This window comes from Plutella xylostella, chromosome 2 (genome assembly GCF_932276165.1).
Source record: "Plutella xylostella chromosome 2, ilPluXylo3.1, whole genome shotgun sequence".
In the NCBI taxonomy this organism is placed as follows: domain Eukaryota; kingdom Metazoa; phylum Arthropoda; class Insecta; order Lepidoptera; family Plutellidae; genus Plutella; species Plutella xylostella.
In genome coordinates, this window is record NC_063982.1 from 5333382 (window position 1) to 5352900 (window position 19519).

At 37.7% G+C, this 19519-nt stretch overlaps 1 protein-coding gene across 1 annotated transcript in view; it reads right to left on the reverse strand.

Moving 5' to 3' along the window:
- Positions 1–542: 542 nt before the first annotated feature.
- Positions 543–19519, reverse strand: part of LOC105380674 (U-scoloptoxin(01)-Cw1a) — a 29741-nt gene continuing 10764 nt past the window's right edge. The window contains exons 2-5 of the mRNA XM_038113204.2: positions 10573–10701; positions 2751–2873; positions 1977–2087; positions 543–926 (exon numbers count right to left, since the gene is read on the reverse strand). Of these exons, the coding sequence (XP_037969132.2) occupies positions 837–926; positions 1977–2087; positions 2751–2873; positions 10573–10650 (402 nt within the window). The 5' untranslated portion in view covers positions 10651–10701 and the 3' untranslated portion in view covers positions 543–836. The remainder of the gene's footprint in view (positions 927–1976; positions 2088–2750; positions 2874–10572; positions 10702–19519) is intronic.

Sequence of the window (19519 nt, forward strand, 5' to 3'; positions counted from 1 at the left end):
AGTACTTATAGTTTCCGAGTAAATCGGCTGTGACAGACGGACAGACGGACAGACGGACAGACGGACATGACGAAACTATAAGGGTTCCGTTTTTGCCATTTTGGCTACGGAACCCTAAAAAGGACGGAAGGAATCTCACTAACTAAAAAGTGAAGCACCCAAAGTAAGTCGATTTCATTGTTGTGACGAGCCCGACACACACACACATTCACACTCAAAGTAAGTCAGTTTGCCGCCGCGCGCCAATCACGTCGCACCTACGCACCCACACACTGTCATGTCGCCGCCATTGTTGTGCTTCAGTGTTTTAGTAAGCGAGATACCTTCCGCCTTTTTTTCTACTTCCATGGTACAGAGAAATTGTTGTGCATATCTATAGCATAGAGACAGAATACGACTTAGAAATTAATAGTGAAAAACAGTACAAACAAAAGCTAATAACATAAAGTGGAATAACTAATACAGTAAATCTGTGACATAACTACAGAAAAAAAAACTAAAAAAACAGTGCATATTATGAAAAATTCTCAGTCGTCGTGTCGTCGGAACAGATAAATCAGTGTAAATATTTTACGTTTTCGTTTAATATTGATGGTGATTATGAAGGCACAAATTCAATTTATTAGTTTCTAAGCGTTTTATGATACTTTTCACTATGCTAAAATTAAATTTTATGCTTTCAGAATCGACATAATTTATGCACAAATTCAATCCAATTTAAGACTACAATTTGTGAACATGCAAAACATCAGAATAAACTTCAAGACAGGTGCAGGTTCAGTCAGGAAACATGCTAAAGTCTAGCCGCTACGGTGTCTAAATGTATTCTAGTGTTTCTACTTTTTCCCAGCGATGTAGTTGCCAGCGTCATCCTTGTAAAGGTCTTCATTGATGCTGTAGTAAGCAGCTGCATTTGGACAGTCCACCTGGAAATAAAAAAAATACATTAAACGACCGAATGGTGTAGTGTAGTGTGACCCTGACTGGTAAGCTGAAGGTCCCGGATTCGATTCCTGGCCGGGGCTGACCCCTTAGCATGAATTTTCATCGTTAACGTGAAGTAGAATTCATCGAGTAATTTTACTTCACGTTCACGATGAAAATTCATCCTAAGGGGTCTGATATTTGTACCCGGGGTTTGGAAGTTAATATGTGTCTATGTAGATATATCAGCTGTCTGAAACTCATATTACAAGTTCAGCATAGCTTGGGGTAGGATGGCCGTGTGTGAGATGCCTCCACATCATATTATTATTACATTGAGTAACTGGGTAGAAGACACTAAGGGAGCTATGGGAATGGCTATGCTCAGAGTCTCTAAAGAGACCGCCTTAAAAATTAGGACCAAGTTAAAAAAGTTTGAAAATTTCATACAAAAGACATCAACGCGTTGCATAAAAGAAAGTTCGCTCAGTCAGTAAGCGTATTTCAGGGTCCGCTTAATTTTATTGGAGCCAAGCTGTTATAGCTGCTGGTATTTCTTATTTAAATAAATAGCATGGCAATTGGATTTAAATACAAGAAATGACATATATTTGTCAGCCAAATATCTGTCTGTGTGTTGTCATTGTCATGCGTTATTCCTGATTAGCTTAATGAGAAAGCATGAATATTTGTTCGAGCTGTATTGTATTCTTAAGCGGCTTGGCTGTTCACATAAAACGAATATGCAATATGTCAGGCACCACCTTCAACCGTGTAAACGCCGCTTAGTAGTGTAAAGAGCCTGAGGGCCTAACACTATAAAGCGCCTGAATAGTTAAGTCCGTAACGAACCTAAGGACATAATATAACGAATATGCAATATTTAAGTCGCCACCTTTATCGTGTAAACGTCTTTTCGGAGTGTAAAGCGCCTGAAAGCCTAAGATAATTAGGCGCCTCAATAGTTAAGAGCATAAAGCGTTCAGGTGCTTGACGGTCTTAACCCCTCACCCGCACAACACTCTTAACCCCTCAACCGTGTCACACAATACCTTAAAGAACCAGTCGCAGACGCGCGTGCGCTGGTTGAACACGGTGCCCGGGCCGCACACGAACGAATACATGCTGTTGCCGCCGATGCCCGGGACGCACCAGTGCCACACCTGCGGGGAGGAATGTAGGGGTTAGGTTTGGGAAATATACTTAGGTGTTGCAAATGAGTATGAGCTGAAAAAGGTGACTCCAGTAATTTTGCACCAAAAATATAATAATACCACGAGCATAAGTAAAACGGTACATAATGACGGCCTTATTGCTTGTAGCAATCTCTACCAGACAGCTTTTACACAGATATTTACAAATATAGGGTGTTGCATAAATGGTATAGGTAGAATGCTGAAAAAAGTGGCTCAACTGATAATATACCTAATAACACAGCATATTATTGTCTGTCTGGCATTATGTTATACTTTGAAAACTCAAATTTCTGAAAGTTATCTCACTAATAACACTTTTGAAAACAAACAGAGAGCCTTGACTAATTTTCACAGCAAAATGTAACAATTTGTAATCACTACCGTTTACAACACAAACTATAGATTTATAGACTTTAAGTAGTTTCTCCCGATTATCCGAGTTACTTTCCACCCTGTATATTATTGCCTTACTCGTTTGACTCTCCAGCCTCTTGGACCGACAAACTTAGACAGGTGACTGGATTAGGTTGGCCGAGGACAGAGTATTTTGACACTCCTTGACAGAGGCTTATGTTCAGCAGTGGATGATATGGTGATGATGTTGCCAGACAAACAATATCATCTACATACTTGACACTGCGTCTCTGGATCCGCGTAGTAGCCGGGCAACTTGTCGTCGCACGTGAACGACAGACCCTTGGGCACCTCGCTGTAGATGGGGTAGTCTTCACCCGGCGCGTAGCCGTCTAGAGCCTGGAAAGTTATCATTATCATTATTAGTATGTATTGTTTATGGTATGTATTACAGTTTTATAAGTTTACTAGGTGTCCCCGCGAGCTTTGCTTCTCCTTAAAAAAATATCGCTTTATAAAGGGAATTTCGCGATAAAAATAGCCTATGTGTTAATCCAGGGTTTCAGGTAACTCCATACTAAATTTTATTACAATCGGTTTTACCGTTTTGGCGTGAAGACGTAACAAACATACACACATAATTATATACTCACAAATTTTTGCCTTTATAATATGAGTAGGATTATCATAATAAGACAAGGTGTAGGAAAACACATAATATAACCACTATAAAAATCCCTGTTTCACAATGCTACTACTTAATACACTCTCGAGCAATAAAATAGTTTCAGAAATGTCAATGGCAGGTGGAACATTTTCATTGATTCCGATTTTATAGAGGGGTATGTATAAAGGGGTTAGTTTGTTAAATTCTTGCTTATTCTTTCACGTCAAAACTCCTGTACAGATTTTGTCAAAAATTGGTAGCCTAGAAGCTGACAAATTGGAATATTCACAGCAAAAAACATTCACGTCGGTTGTCGGCTAGTATAAAAGATGGTCTTAAAATACTTTTTGATAAAAATCATGCGTTCACTATGTAAAATATAATTTCTGAGAATTACAGCATATTTTATCCTAAAGATAGCATTTATCGACAGAATCCTTTTGCATAAAAGGAGGAAAAACGGGAAAAGATATAAGTAAGAAAATTATACAAAATCCACAACACAATTGAAGTTATAATAACAATATTAACAATCGGACTTCTTCAATCATCACATAAAACACAAATCAATCAGAAAAGACATCTATTAGAGGAAGAAAATGATTCTTTATGGTATAAAAAAATATATCTCTCGATGTCCATTGGTCTGTCTATCATTTTATATAATTAACTAATTACAGACACAATTAACCACTGGTTAAGCGTTAATCAAATCATTATTCCGTAATTATGTTTATTCATGATTAGTTATGATTAAATTAATATTCTTACTCGTGCCTGTCTGTTTTTCAACATGTTATTAGAATACTGACGTCCGGATGTTTTGGTGGTTAATAACTGTGTCATAGTCACAGGTTTGATTCCTGGTCGAGGCAGACATTTCTTTATAATCCTATCTAATATTATAAATGCGAAAGTAACTGTGTCTGCCTGTCTGTCTGTCTGTCTATCTGTTACTCTTTCACGCCAAAACTACTGAACGGATTTGAATGTAATTTGGTATACATGTAGGAATGTAACATTATCGTTTAATAATATTTGATAGTGCAGAGTGTATGATAGGAACTATTGTCTATGAAAGCGAGTATTATCTATGAAAGGAAGTATTGTCTATGAAAGGAACGAAGAATGAGTGAGTGAAGGATTAAGAAAAGATGGAGGATAAGAAAAGGTTGTTGTGCTCAACATAAAATTGTTTTAAACGATGTAATACTGGAATAAACGTGATTCAGTGTTTAAATACCTTTGGTTTTCATTTCCACCGCCTGGTCCCACAATTTTGGGGGCTCGTCCGGGATCGAGCGTGGAAATGAGAAAGAACGACGCGTGATGAGCACACAGGACGACGACGGCCATTAAAGACGGAAAACAAAATACCTACGACGAAATAAAATAAAGTTGAAAAAGTGATTGGTCACTAAATATAAGAAGAATATAAGAAGAAGAAGACGGAAAATGACGACGACAACAAAAAACGACGCAAGCAGCAACGCGATGCTTGGTAGCATGGCGTCAAACGACGGATTCAGCGGAATCACCAAATTTAATGGCGAAGACAAGACGTATTCCTCGGCGAAGTGGGCCGCCGACATTGAGGATAATGCCGAGATATTCGGATGGTCTGCCCAGCAGAAGCTCATTGTCGCTCGACGGTCGCTTGTTGGTACGGCTGAGTTGTGGCTGAGGACGGAGAAGACGTTTAAAACATTCGATGAACTGAGTGCTGCCTTACAAAAGGAATTTCCCGATGCATTGAACAGCAAGGAAATGCACGAGCTGATGGCTACGAGGAAGAAGAAGAAAGATGAGACGTACTACCAGTATATGCTAACTATGAAGGAGTTGGGCAAAAGAGCCAAGTTTGCCGACTACGTCGCGATTCAATATATCGTTGACGGCATTACTGACTATGAGAATAACAAGGCTATCTTATACGGTGTCACTACCTATTCTGTTCTAAAGGAGAAGTTGGCCATTTACGAGAAGATGAAATCCAAGACGGTAAAGAAGACTGAAGTCGAAAGTAAAACGCAAAATGTGTCTTCATCTTCACGTGAGAAGAAAGAGACGGCGAGACCCGATGGTCGCAGTTGCTACAACTGCGGAGACAAGAATCATCTCGCAAATCGGTGTCCCAATGGCGTGAAATGTTTTCGTTGTAACAATTTCGGCCATATTGGAACGGAATGCCGATCTTCTACTACGACGAGGCATCAACAACAACAGGGCGGGAGCCGCGGAAGCGGAAACGGCGCCTCCGGTCAGCGGACGATGTGCGTATCGGTCATTCCAGAAGATGGCGCTGCCGCTGCAGTGAACGGTGAACGGGAACGACGCGGAACGAACGAAGTGAACGAAGCCGAAGGAACGGGATCGTGTAACTGTCAATGTCAAAGTCAAAGTGTCATGCGAGTAAATGTAAACACAAACAGTGCGGTCAGTGAATCTCTGTGTAATTCGAATAAATCAGTGAAATTAGTCAAAATAAGTGATGTAGACGTTGAGGCCTTGATAGACTCGGGCAGCGATGTCAACCTGATGTCGTCGGAGCTGTTGTCCCGGCTTAACAAAGCTGGACATGACGAGGACAACGAGGACAAGGTGGTGCTCACTGGACTGGGTGCATCTAGGGTATGTTCCGTGGGAAAGTTCCATACTACGATCAAAGTTGATGGTAAATATTTTGATACTGTATTCTATATTGTTCCATGCGGTGTTATGCCATACGAAGTCATATTGGGTCAACCATTTCTGTTGAATACAACTGTGTTGTTAGACAAAGGTACAGTTAAGCTCATGGCACAAACTGAAGGTGGTCAGTACATGTTGTGTTTACCTATTGAGGCTGATGAACCTTTATGTAGTAATCCAGAGGTACAGGAACTTGTTGCTAGTTACAAGCCCATGTTTACTAAAGAGGCTCCAATAAAGTTGAAGATTATTTTAAAAGATGAAGTGCCTGTAGCTCAGCGTCCACGAAGGTTAGCTATCAAAGAGGAGGAAGTTGTTAGGCGTCAGGTGGAAGAGTGGTTAGCTAAGGAGATAATAAGACCTAGTTATTCTGAGTATGCAAGTCCTTTAGTATTGGTTACAAAAAAAGATGGTAGCATTAGGGTTTGCGTAGACTATAGGAAAATTAACCAAAAGATGATTAAAGATGAATACCCATTGCCGGTTATAGATGATCACATAGACAAGCTGAGTAAATCTAGGGTATTTAGTACTTTAGACTTGAAAAATGGATTTTTTCATCTGCCAGTAGAAGAAGAGTCAGTAAAATACACGGCGTTTGTGACAAGCAGCCCTGAAGGACAGTACGAGTTCCTCCGAGCTCCTTTTGGACTTTCTATATGTCCTAAATACTTCAGCCGATTTATTAACATCATTTTCAGAGAGCAGATTGCTAGTGGAATAGTGCTAATATTCATCGACGATGTTATAATTCTGGCAGAGAATGAAGAAGAAGCTATTGAAAGACTAAAGATAGTATTGAAAGTGTCGTCTGAGTACGGACTTGAAATTAATTGGAAGAAGACACAGTTATTACAAAGAAAAGTTGAATATTTGGGCCATGTCATTGAAGATGGTACAGTGAAGCCTTCACCAAGCAAAACAGAAGCAGTCAGATGTTTCCCAGAGCCAAAGACAGTAAAGCAAGTTCATAGTTTTGTGGGTCTTACCTCATACTTCAGGAAGTACATTGAGAATTATGCAGTGATAGCGAGGCCTCTCACAGACTTACTTAAGAAGGAGAAAGAATTCTACTTTGGTGAAGAGGAAAGACACGCTTTTGAAGTATTGAATACTAAACTATGTAGTGAACCGGTACTGAAGATATATGAAGTTGGTCTTGACACGGAGATGCACACAGATGCCTCAAAATATGGATATGCAGCCATTTTGATGCAGAAGGAGAAAGATGGGAAGTTACATCCAGTACACTACATGAGTAGAAAGACTAGCGAGACGGAACAAAGAAACTATACAAGTTATGAACTCGAAGCTCTAGCAGTTGTCGAAGGAGTGAGAAAATTCAGGAAGTATTTGTTTGGAATACACTTCAAGATAGTCACTGATTGTGCAGCATTTCAGAAGACTCTTTATAAGAAAGAAGTATCAGCCAAGGTGGCAAGATGGGTTTTATTCCTACAAGATTTTGATTATGAAGTGGAACACCGAGCTGGAGCTAAGATGTCTCATGTGGATTCATTAAGCAGAAACCCTCACTGTTATCTGATACATTCAGAATTACGTGCACGGATATGTAAAGCACAAAAGGAAGACAGCGACTTAAGTGTGTTAAGAGAAGTACTGAATGAGAAGACAGAATACAAGGATTTCTACATAGAAAATGACTTGATATACAAAGGTGTAGAGAAAAAGTTGGTAATACCTGACATCATGGAGACCGAAATCATAAAGAAAGCACATGAAATTGGACATTTTGGAAAAAAGAAGACCATGGACATAATAGATAAAGACTACTACATAAAAGACCTAGCAAAGAAGATAGATAGAGTGATTTTAGGATGTGTACCATGCATATTAGCAAGCAAGAAGGAAGGGAAACAAGAAGGATTTCTCAGTCCAATAGACAAAGGAGAGCTGCCACTAGAGACGTTACATATTGATCATCTTGGACCATTGGATGCAACCAAGAAAATGTACAACTATATCTTAACAGTAGTAGATGCATTCACGAAGTTTGTCTGGATTTACCCTACTAAGACGTTGACTGCAAAGGAAACTGTAGAGAAGCTGAGGCTACATCAGAAGGACTATGGTAATCCAACGAGGTATATTACTGATAAGGGAGCTGCCTTTACTGGACAAGAATTTAAAGATTACTGCCAAGAAGAAGGGATTCAACATCATGCTGTAACAACTGGTATACCAAGAGGAAACGGCCAAGTAGAACGCATCCACAGGATTATCATATCTGTTTTGACCAAGATGTGCATTGAAGAACCTACTCACTGGTATAAACATGTTAGTAAGTTGCAAAGAGTGATAAATGGTACTTATCAAAGGTCGATTAACACATCACCATTTAACTTGCTTACCGGTACAAAGCTGAAGCAGAAAGAAGATATAAAGCTCATAGAATTATTAGATGAAGAATGCAGACAACATTTCATGGAAAGGAGAGACAATGTAAGACAAGCAGCTAAAGTACAGATATTGAAGGTTCGAGAAGAGAACAGAAGAACTTATAATAGGAAAAGGAAAGAAGCTCAGGACTATGTAGTTGGGGATATTGTAGCCATACAGAGAACTGAATTCGGTAATACTTTGAAGCTTAAACCAAAATTTCTCGGACCTTATCAAGTAGTAAAGAAAGTAGGTAAAGGTAGGTACCATGTAGAGAAAGTTGATCTTATACTGAAGGACCTAGGAAAACCTCAACGGGTGTAGACTACATGAAAATGTGGCCATGATTTTAATTTCATAACAGTTTGGTTGAAAGAGGTTTACCCAATATGATTTGGTATAGGTATCAGCTGTTATTTAAATTTCTATTGTGCTTAAATTTAAAATAAGATAATAACATTAAAGTTTAACTGTATTTTTATGTGTTGAGTAAGAGTAGTTAACATCTTTAAATATGTAACATTGTTTCAATAATAATAACTTTATTTTCAGAAAAATAAAGTTACAGCTGTTATTTTGTTAGGTAGGGATATAAAATGTTTATTGGTATTTAAATGTTGTGTTTAATATCATAATAGACTTGTATTTACTGAAGTCTAAGTAAGGGTGTGCTATGTTATGTGTAATAAGTAGCTATGTAGTTTAACAAGGTAAATACTATTGATTTAACTTAAAGATTTTTTTGCAGTGTTATTCTGTAACTACTTACTATCATTTTATGGTAAAGAATGTTTTTTTTGTGTTAGATGTTAAGAAGTTCATACTTTTGTTGAAGTACTTGTTGTGTTTTAAGGTTTATTCTTTAGCTGATGTTAACATTAACATAACTTTCTTATTTAAGAGTAAGGTAATTTGTTTATTTTAAATGTTTGTGTAATTTAGGTAGAGGTCTATTCTGAAACTGTACTTAAATTTTATTTTTTTGTGTGGATGATTAGAGTCACTTAGGGAAAGTTATACTTAACTGTTAGATTAATATTTTTTGTTGTTGAAAAATTGTAAAGTTATTTAACTGTTGTTTGTTATTGAAGTTAAAGTTGTGTTAGATTGTTTAGAGTAGCCTGAGGTCAGACTACTATACAGGATGGCCGAGTTGTAGGAATGTAACATTATCGTTTAATAATATTTGATAGTGCAGAGTGTATGATAGGAACTATTGTCTATGAAAGCGAGTATTATCTATGAAAGGAAGTATTGTCTATGAAAGGAACGAAGAATGAGTGAGTGAAGGATTAAGAAAAGATGGAGGATAAGAAAAGGTTGTTGTGCTCAACATAAAATTGTTTTAAACGATGTAATACTGGAATAAACGTGATTCAGTGTTTAAATACCTTTGGTTTTCATTTCCACCGCCTGGTCCCACATACATACGGTCTAGACCCTGGGAAAGAACATAGGCTACTTTTTATCCCGGAATTCTCACGGGAAAACTTTTTAAGGCGAAGCGAAGCGCGCGGGAACAGCTAGTTTCCTATAAAAATTTGATGTCGTAGGCGTCAGTATAAAACTGGAGAATATTATTGAATTACACGGTTCGTTTAGGTTTCTTGGAGAATTTTCATAAAATAAATCATTTTTGTATTATATTTTTCACGCTTCGCGTGACATTATAAATAAGTATTCTTTACAATTACTAACCGTTAAAGGTGACAATATCTCTGACAATATTAATTCTTGAAATGACATGACACGATATCCATTTAGCATAACATTAATAGTATTTGAATTCATAAATTTCACAGTAGAAAGATTCATTGTGAACCTTCCATTATCATGACTCTTGTAGCGTTTCTTCAGAGATATACCTAAATATTTATTATTTATTAAGATAGGCAGTTTTATAATGGTACTATATTTATTTATAGGTTCTCTTTTAGTTTAGTCTGTTATTTAGTTTTAGAGCTTAGTATTTTTTGTTTGTTTAAATAAAAATACATTAATAATATGATAAAAAACAGTTAAATGATCGCCTGGATTCCTAAAAAGGATCAATTCCCACGAATGCATCACAAACGTTTTTTTATGCATTTTCACAATCCTGCGAGGATTATTGTAGTATCTTTAAGCTTGTTTTTTATGTATTAATTCATACCTATAATTCAATAAAAAATTCAATTAAATTAAAACACGTTTAAAATTATAATTTATTATTAGTATTTTATTCTCATCATCAATTTCGGGAAAGCTCATTTCGTGCACCTTACGATATAACTGTACTATTGATACTAATACTTTTATAACATTAGTATAAGTAGATATACCTAGGTAGGTAATACTCACAGCTAAAGACCTATCGACCAGGTAGACCAGCACGGCCAGCAGACGGACGGACCCCGCGCCGCGTCGGAGGTGAACCATGGCTCTCGAGGTTCTACTGCGGATCTCTAACCAATGAGACTCGGCGGTAATCTGTAATGAAAGAGAGTTGGAGTTAGAGACAGAGTATTTTTACAAGGATAATAATAATTAATTATATGTGGGGACGGCCACACGGCCATCCAACCCCAAGCTAAGCAGAGCCTGTAATATGGGTATCGGACAACATTAACTTGATTAAAATAATTATCTTTAAACAAATATCAGGCCGGGGATGGATTCCGGGACCTTCAGCATAGCAGTAAGAGTTAAGTACTACATCAGTCGGCCGTCCACAGAAATCTACCAAAGCGTAGAATAATTGAATAACCACATTACAATTCGCGATAAACCCGACGGTTTCATAGGACCAGCATTAAACTAGTTTATTTACGTCGATAAATTTCCATGCAAACTTGTCTGAAACCTTATTTATAGCGTGGCGAATGTCCGAAGAAGAGGCATATGTCCAGCAGTGGACATAGGCCTAATAATGATATGATTTCCCATGATGCAATACTATGAACTTCAGATTTCTTCAATACACAATCACAATCACAGACATTTCACAAAAACACCTATTTTGACACATTCCGGCAACTCGAGTTCAGAGAGATAATTACTAGCAGAACAATGTTACCGTTAAAGTATAAAAGAATGCACTTGGGTCTACATATCCATTGGAGTTTGATCTCTAGGCGCAGGTGATAAGTTCGAGATTAGCTTTAAGATTTTATATACGGTACTGTCAGCAAAAAGACTGAAGTTTAAAATGAATGATTGTTATTAGGTCCTATTGTTTTAAGTTAATTAGTTAAATTATTTCGTTGTGTGTAAATTAAAAATGGAGTATTGTTTGTTATTAAAATTTTACATGCGATTGGGTAATCCTTTGACCTTATATGTTTATCTCTTAACTTGAGTAACCTATATGTTTAAGTATATATTTGGATTTTTAGGGTCTGTTTCACAATGTCTGGTTAGTGGTTACCTGACGAATAAAATACATGCTGTCACTCTCTGTTATTATTTTTTAGACAGTGACAACATGTATTTTATCCGACAGGTAGCGACTAACCAGACATTGTGAAACAGGGGCTTAAAGTAAAGTAAGATTAAACTATTAAAAATACGATTACTAAAAAGATAGTTAGAAATAGCGTAAGTAGGGGCTTTAAATATCTTATTTAATCTTATACTTTAAAGTATAGAGACTTTTAAATTTGACATGTATCTCTGATTTTTGTTAAATAATAATGATTATGTACAGTATGTTTTCTGTGATTGTGACAAGTACTATAAGTATAAGACAAATATATAGATACTTAGATAGGCAGACACAAAAAAACACCTATAAAATCTACAAAGTGGTATAATAATATTATCTTATTAAGAAATTCTACTTTAGCAAAATGCAGTGTAATCAAAAAACGTTAAGTAAAACTTTATGAAGTATAATTAAGTTGCAGCACTATTATTGTTGAAACTTAAAATTAAGCAGAAAAGTACCTTCATTTAGTTTTTAATTAAAAAAGCGTTGGTAAATGTTTTAAAAGCTGAGCGAAGAGTCCTTGAGAAAGTTGGTGCAATCTATTGTAGTAAAGTAAATACATTTATAAAGGTTAGTGTACAATATTCACTTTAACATAAATATCATCTTCTCTTCTGCACTTTTATAGCAAAAAAGTAAACCAACTTAATGTGTATTTTTAATCAGAAACATTATAGCAAAAATGAACTACAATAAAAATAAATGGTTTTAGCAACCATTTTTGATAGTATTTAATTGGTACTTATAGAATAGAATAGATAAATATTCTTTATTTGTACAAACAAACATGGACAAAAATCACAAAAAACGTAATCTAACACATATGTAGAAATGGCGGCCTTTGGCCAACTTTAAAACCTAAAGGGCTAAACCTAGGCTTTAATACTAAGATTGTCTTTTATGTCAAGTAGGTAGAGGAGGAGGAAAATACACTGTATAAATGTGGAGTTACGACTTTTCTTCCCCTGTTCGCCCAGAAATATTTGATTTGATTTGAAATTACCAATAATTATAAATAAGAAACCATTGGATAAAACCTGCGGTTTTTCAATCTAAAATGCCTACCTAATCTTAACTGTAAGAGATCGCTCTCAGCGATAGGCCACCTATTGTACATTAGTTGTAGTCTATAAGTATGTCTGATTTATGTGGTGTTCAATAAAGCAATATTCTATTCTATTCTACCTATGAGTAATAAACAGTGTGCAACTACCCTAAAATATAACGAAACACTATAACAACTCGTCATTTAACAAGCTCACTGTAAACTCAACCAAAATGATACTATCATTGTTTTTCCCACATTTGTTTTACACACCGAAATCATACAGATCGGATACAGTAATAAAAAAAATACTAATCCTTATGTCAAGGTGCTAAGAGCTAGTTTTGAGGCTGCGTAAATTATGAGAACATGAAAAATGTTTGGCAATGTTTTATTTATGTGAGAAAAAATGCATTGAGCACTAATATTCACTGGGAGGGCCGTGGATATTATGTGTTCTGTAATAACTTCTGAAATCCATTTTTGAGATAGCATCTCTTATCGTCTTCGATGCTTGCAGTATAATTTAGTAGGCACAATCTAAAGTAAAAAAAATATTAATATATTGTAAGTATTGCATTCTGGCCATTTCTCGAGATTTTTCAAATTAATTGAAAAAGAACTGTGATAGCATATCTCCTAAACGGCTGAAGTGATTTTCCAGTACTTATTTTTAAGCATCATAGTTTATGTTACCCCGAGTGTTCCCAGCTATATTTTATCGAAATTGGCTTAGCCGTTCAAGAGTTCTGCGACTTTTAGTGTTGAATCTCTGGAATGTTTATGTTAGTTAGGTAATTTTTGCTAGAAACCTACATTCGCCAAATCTTAAATAAATATTTTATCGTATTTTCCTATCAAACCTTTATAACCTATCGTTACTTCCCACCGTAGATTGAACACACATCGGAAGCATTGTGTGAGTTTTTGCATTATCCGTTCCATTGTGTCTGCGTATCAGTTCATTTGTCAATCGTATCTGGGAGTTTAAGTTATTGGTGTTGCATTATGCCTATATTACTGAAAAATACTTTGGCATAAAACACACACACACAACACACACGCACTCACGCCTTGTACTAATGTACTCCCTTGCGGGGTAGGCAGAGGTGCATTGCTGCACCCACTTTTCGCCAGAGTGTTATGTTAGTCCCAATGTAATAGGGGGCGGGCCTATTGCCATTCTACGGGCACATCCAAGACCCGAGAACAAATATCTGTGTTTAAACAAATATCTGCCCCAGCCGGGAATCGAACCCGGGACCATCGGCTCAGTAGTCAGGTCACCAACCACTACGCCATTCGGTCGTCGTTTGGGATAAAACTTTATTAAAAACGGCGTTATGGCTGGCGAGTACAAATGTACAGCGCAAAGCGTACATTTGTACTCACGTGATAGGTTGCACCTCTCGTCTCATCTCTAACAACCCCTTCAGGGATTACAGTTGTCAGCATAATACCTATGTATGTTGTATTTCGTAGGGTAGGGGTATTATAAATTTTGTATTTTAAATAAAAAAATAATATCACACTAATATTATAAAGAACTAATTAACATAAAAACTTTAATTTATTGACCCTCTGTTCACATCAGTAACTTATAACCTTATAATAGGTACTTCTCAGCTCTCCCCCTCTCCATGACTAACAAATTTCGTAAAGACACACGCACAGACACAGTGCAACGTATAACGCAACAATAATCACAGGCGATTGTTTCCAGCGAACATCTCGCGCATCTGCCGAGATCTTTTATAAACTGTTACACTTCGTGCTATTCACGAAGATACACTTACGAGCAATGAAAAATTTCCACCTAAAAAAAAATGGAATGGAATCTATACGGAATGGACCAATTTTTAAAAACATTGAACTAATTTATTATAATTATTATAAATTCTTTTTTGCACACATTTTTTTTTATTGTTCAATGTCTTACAATAATTTTTTATAGATATTAGGAGTAATTAGATGCTTTTGTCACTAGAACTTTTTCATTGCTCGTGAGTGTATTTGATCAAACAAATTTGACGCATTAACATCTTTTTTAGAAGTTTTTTTAGTTTGACTAAAGTTGTTTCAAACGAATCCGTAAACAAATATCTGCCCTGGTCAGGATTCGAAACCGGCACCTTCGTCCCTAAAGTCAGCTCTAACTGCTGATGCACGGGTCATCAGAGTACTTCCAATTGCAGTAATCTTGTCATTATACATCGCAATAGCTATAATACTATTTTGCAAGTGCTACTTTACATTTTGGTAACATGTTTGTGCCCTTTCCTTAATGATACTGATCATCTGTGAAATATACCTACGATTGTTATTAAAATTCTGTAAGCGACCTTCAAACACAGGTCAACATTGCGTGGGACACCCTCCGGCCAAGTAGACCGGTGACGATTTTTAAAAGGCCCGATAATTAGAACATACAAACCACAACAACAAACACTCACACCTTGTACTAATGTTCTCCCTTGCGGGGTAGGCAGAGGTGCATTGCTGCATGTACTTTTCGCCAGTGTTATGTTAGTCCCAATGTAATAGGGAGCGGGCCTATTGCCATTTTACGGGCACATCCGAGACCCGAGAACAAATATCTGTGTTTAAACAAATATCTGCCCCAGCCGGGAATCGAACCCGGGACCTTCGGCTGAGTAGTCAGGGTCACTAACCAATACGCCATTCGGTCGTCTCATTAGAATATAAATCCGAGTAAACTTTAAACGGGTGTAACCATCTTTTAAAGCGTAACTAAGACCCAGTAACACAACCATAGGTAAGCATCCTATCGGTATCGGACCAAACGGATTTTCGTAAACGAAGAGACGGCGTCGGCAATGCCGATGAAGTGGACGCACTTGTGTGAATTTCTATACAAAGAATACTGAATGCGATTCATCCGTTGCGTATGCCGAAAGATGGACGCTGAACTCAAAAAAAGTATCAATCCTACCGGGGATCGAACGTGGGACCCACGCCGCAGCACAGTCATTAACCACTGAAATATCTTGTCTTCAGTACTAAACATGATGTTGCAAAAAGTCGAAACCTACGTGTGCAGCTTGTTATAATATCTAGTCTATGTAATAACTACATATCTACAGGTTGGTTTCGGCTTAGTATATACCTACCCTTTTTGCAACACCCTGTATAGGTACGTACTGTTATACCCGGGATGTGCTAACCTTAATGCTGTGTTAGCACTCCTTGACATCCCAGTCAGCCCTCTCACATACAGGCAATAGACGCCATACTTTCTTCCCTTCAGTCTGCTTTCATCCTTCAACTCGCGCGGTTGCCGACAGATCCTTTCATTCCTATTAATTCCAAGTGTATTACCAAGTGTTCTTAACCATTGTATTTTAGTGTTAATTAAATAATCCTTTTTTAAAAAGGCTTTTTGATTATCCGGTATAACATTTTGGTGGCAGCGGTGGGATCCGGAAATCCCCAGTGCCCGGTACCGCGCCGCAGACTCGCTCCGGATTCCTACTCAAACTTAAGTGCTAAGTGCTAAGTGAAACAAAACTCTCGTGAATCTAAACTTAAAGTTAATCTACGAACAATCCTCGATCCTGGAAAGGACATCTCGCCCTATTGAAGATAAGCTGCTACTTGGATGCAGCTACTCCCTCTTCACATCCTTACATCGTGTCGGTGCCTGTCATATCCTGGCGCCCATCGTATCCTGCTCTATCCTGTTATATCTACATCATCGTGAATTCATCTCAACTTAATCTACCCGACGCCCGCTGCAAGTTGACGCGATAAGTACACTTCTTATCTCGCCCGCTGGAATGTTCCCGGCCGTCGCTATCGCCGTGTTGCTCGCTCTCGCCCACACAGTTCCCGTCCTGTAAGTCTTTGGTCATTGTTTAGACTATAAGTTAGGGTCCAGTTGGCAATTTAAGTGAACCAATTTAGATTAATATCATAAAATAATATTAATATCTCCTTCAGATTATTTCTATTTTGTAATTCAGTAGGTATGCCAAAGTTGGCAAAAATAGAAGGAGATAAATTAAATATTGAATTGACTGAACCAGTACAAAATACAGGTGAATCATCGTCATTAGTGAAGTCAGCCCAAGGTTCTCCTCGTACTACGCGGAAAACTACAGCCACGATGTCTCAAGAATTAGACTTCGGTACCCTATTCAAGTTCGTCAAACCATACGATGGCAACAGAGAAACACTCAACTCATTCCTTGTCAATTGTGACAATGCCATAAACCTTGCCAGTGACCAACAAAAGCCAATATTGTTTAAATTCATTCTCAGCCAATTAAATGGGAAAGCGGAGGTTGCCTGCTCTATTAAAGATTTTAATTCGTGGGATCAACTCAAAGAGTTCTTGAAAACTCAATTTAGTGAAAGGAAACATTACTCCCACCTTCTAACAGACCTACAAGAGAGCAGGCAAGGCCCGCAGGAAAATGTAAGTGTCTATGCACTTCGCATAGAAACCCACTTGTCTCAACTTCTAACGGAAATATCATTAAATAATTCCAAAGTAAAAGAGTTACCTGGCCGTATCGCTGCAATGGAGGATCTCGCCCTCCATCATTTCCTCATGGGCCTCCACCCCCGAATCTCAAATATCGTGAGATGTAAATCCCCGAAAACATTAAACGAAGCTGTTAACTTCGCAATCTCAGAGGAACGAATTCAATTAACACTTTACAGGCGTCCACAATCCGACGGCAAGACTGCGAACAGTAACAGTGGTTATAATTATCCTAAACCAAAAGCTTCCACATCCTTCCGCCCTACAGCACAAGGACCGCCCAGCACGAGCAACTTTAACAGGTTTCCTAGGAACTTTAATTCTCCTCCACAGCAAAAGGCGAACGACACATTTTGCCGCTACTGCAAAGCCAGCGACCACGACATTTCGATGTGTAAGAAACGCGAATATAATAATAACCGTTTTAAATCATCTCAGAACGCGACTTACAAACCACGCGTAAACTTTATCGAACAGCCCGATGATGAAGCCGGTTACGACGAGGTCGACGCTTCTCATCATCCTGAACCTTTAAACGAATAAATGTCTCGGAAAGGTGTCGCGCGAGACTAAATCCAAAAGTCGACACAATCCATTCACATCAACCATCCACTGAACTGATAAAACCTAATAAATCCAGGGACCACACGGGTAACCAGCCCCAAATAAGCACCCTATCCAATGAACCCAGGGACCACACGGGTAACCAGCCCCAAATAAGTGCCCAATTAATTGAATCCAGGGACCACACGGGTAACCAGCCCCAAATAAGCGCCCTATCCAATGAATCCAGGGACCACACGGGTAACCAGCCCCAAATAAGCGCCCTATCTAACAATTCATTTAAAAATAAATGTATCACACAAACCCAAAGTGGTACTTACCCACTCAGTCCAGTTCCTGAAAATACTTCAACTCGTCAAGAATACCCAGAAAGTAAACCTAACCAAGTTTATGAAGTAAACATAGACACAACAAAACGACTACTTCCACATGTTCTTCTCGAATCACAAGTCTCAGACATACCGTTATCTCTTTTAGTAGATTCAGGTTCCGCAGTGTGTTTATTAAAACAATCCAGCATTGCCCAATATCCTAAAATTATAACAGAACAAATTAAAATTAAAGGTGTTGATCCTGGAGATGAAACCATTGAAACGGATGGCCATTTCCAACTTAAGTTAAAAATCCATGATAAAAAGACCACACCATTTAAATTCCACATCATAAAGAACATTAACTTACCTTACGATGGTATAATAGGATCAGATTTCCTAACAGCTCTAGGTTGTAAAATAGACTACACAAGAGATACTTTGAGAATTGGGAAAAACGATATAAAATTACATTTTTCGGAACCCTTTTATGTTATTCCTCCTCGTACAGAAGCTGTAATTGAAGTTTCAGTTAAGAAAACCGACCTTAAAGAAGGCCTTATATTGGACCAACACCTTAATGAGAACCTCTTAATATCAAATTGCATTGTTAAGATTAAAGATAACAATCGCGCCAACGTTACCGTAGCCAATATATCGGAGTCATTTAGTAATATTAAAACAAATTTAACCCTTAAAGTCGAGCCTATGGACTCGGTTACCATCCTATCAACCTCAAGGACTCAGTCAACATCTGAACGTACCGAAAAGGTCGTAAACGCGCTCACAATCGACCATTTAAATCTCGAAGAGAAAGAAGCTCTTATAGAACTTTGTTCTATGTACTCTGATATTTTCTACTTGCCAGAAGATCACTTAACCTTTACATCCGCTCTTGACCATCAAATCAAAACAAATAGTGACATCCCCATTCATACCAAATCCTATAGATTCCCGGAGTGCCACAAGAAAGAAGTTGAATCTCAGATAGGTAAAATGCTAGACCAAAACATTATAGAACCATCATCTTCGCCTTGGAGCTCTCCTATCTGGATTGTACCTAAAAAGCTAGATTCCCAAGGTCAGCGTAAGTGGCGTATTGTCATTGATTACAGGAAACTAAATGACATTACCATTGGTGAGACTTACCCTATACCTCAAATCTCAGAAATCCTCGATCAACTGGGAAACAGTAAATATTTCTCCACACTAGATCTCACTTCCGGTTTCCATCAAATCTTAATCAATAAAGCCGATGCTCCGAAAACTGCTTTTTCTGTCCCTCAAGGACACTTCCAATTCAATAGAATGCCATTTGGCCTCAAAAACGCACCTTCCACCTTCCAAAAATTAATGAACACCTGTCTTTCCGGCCTACAAGGCACCCGTTGTTT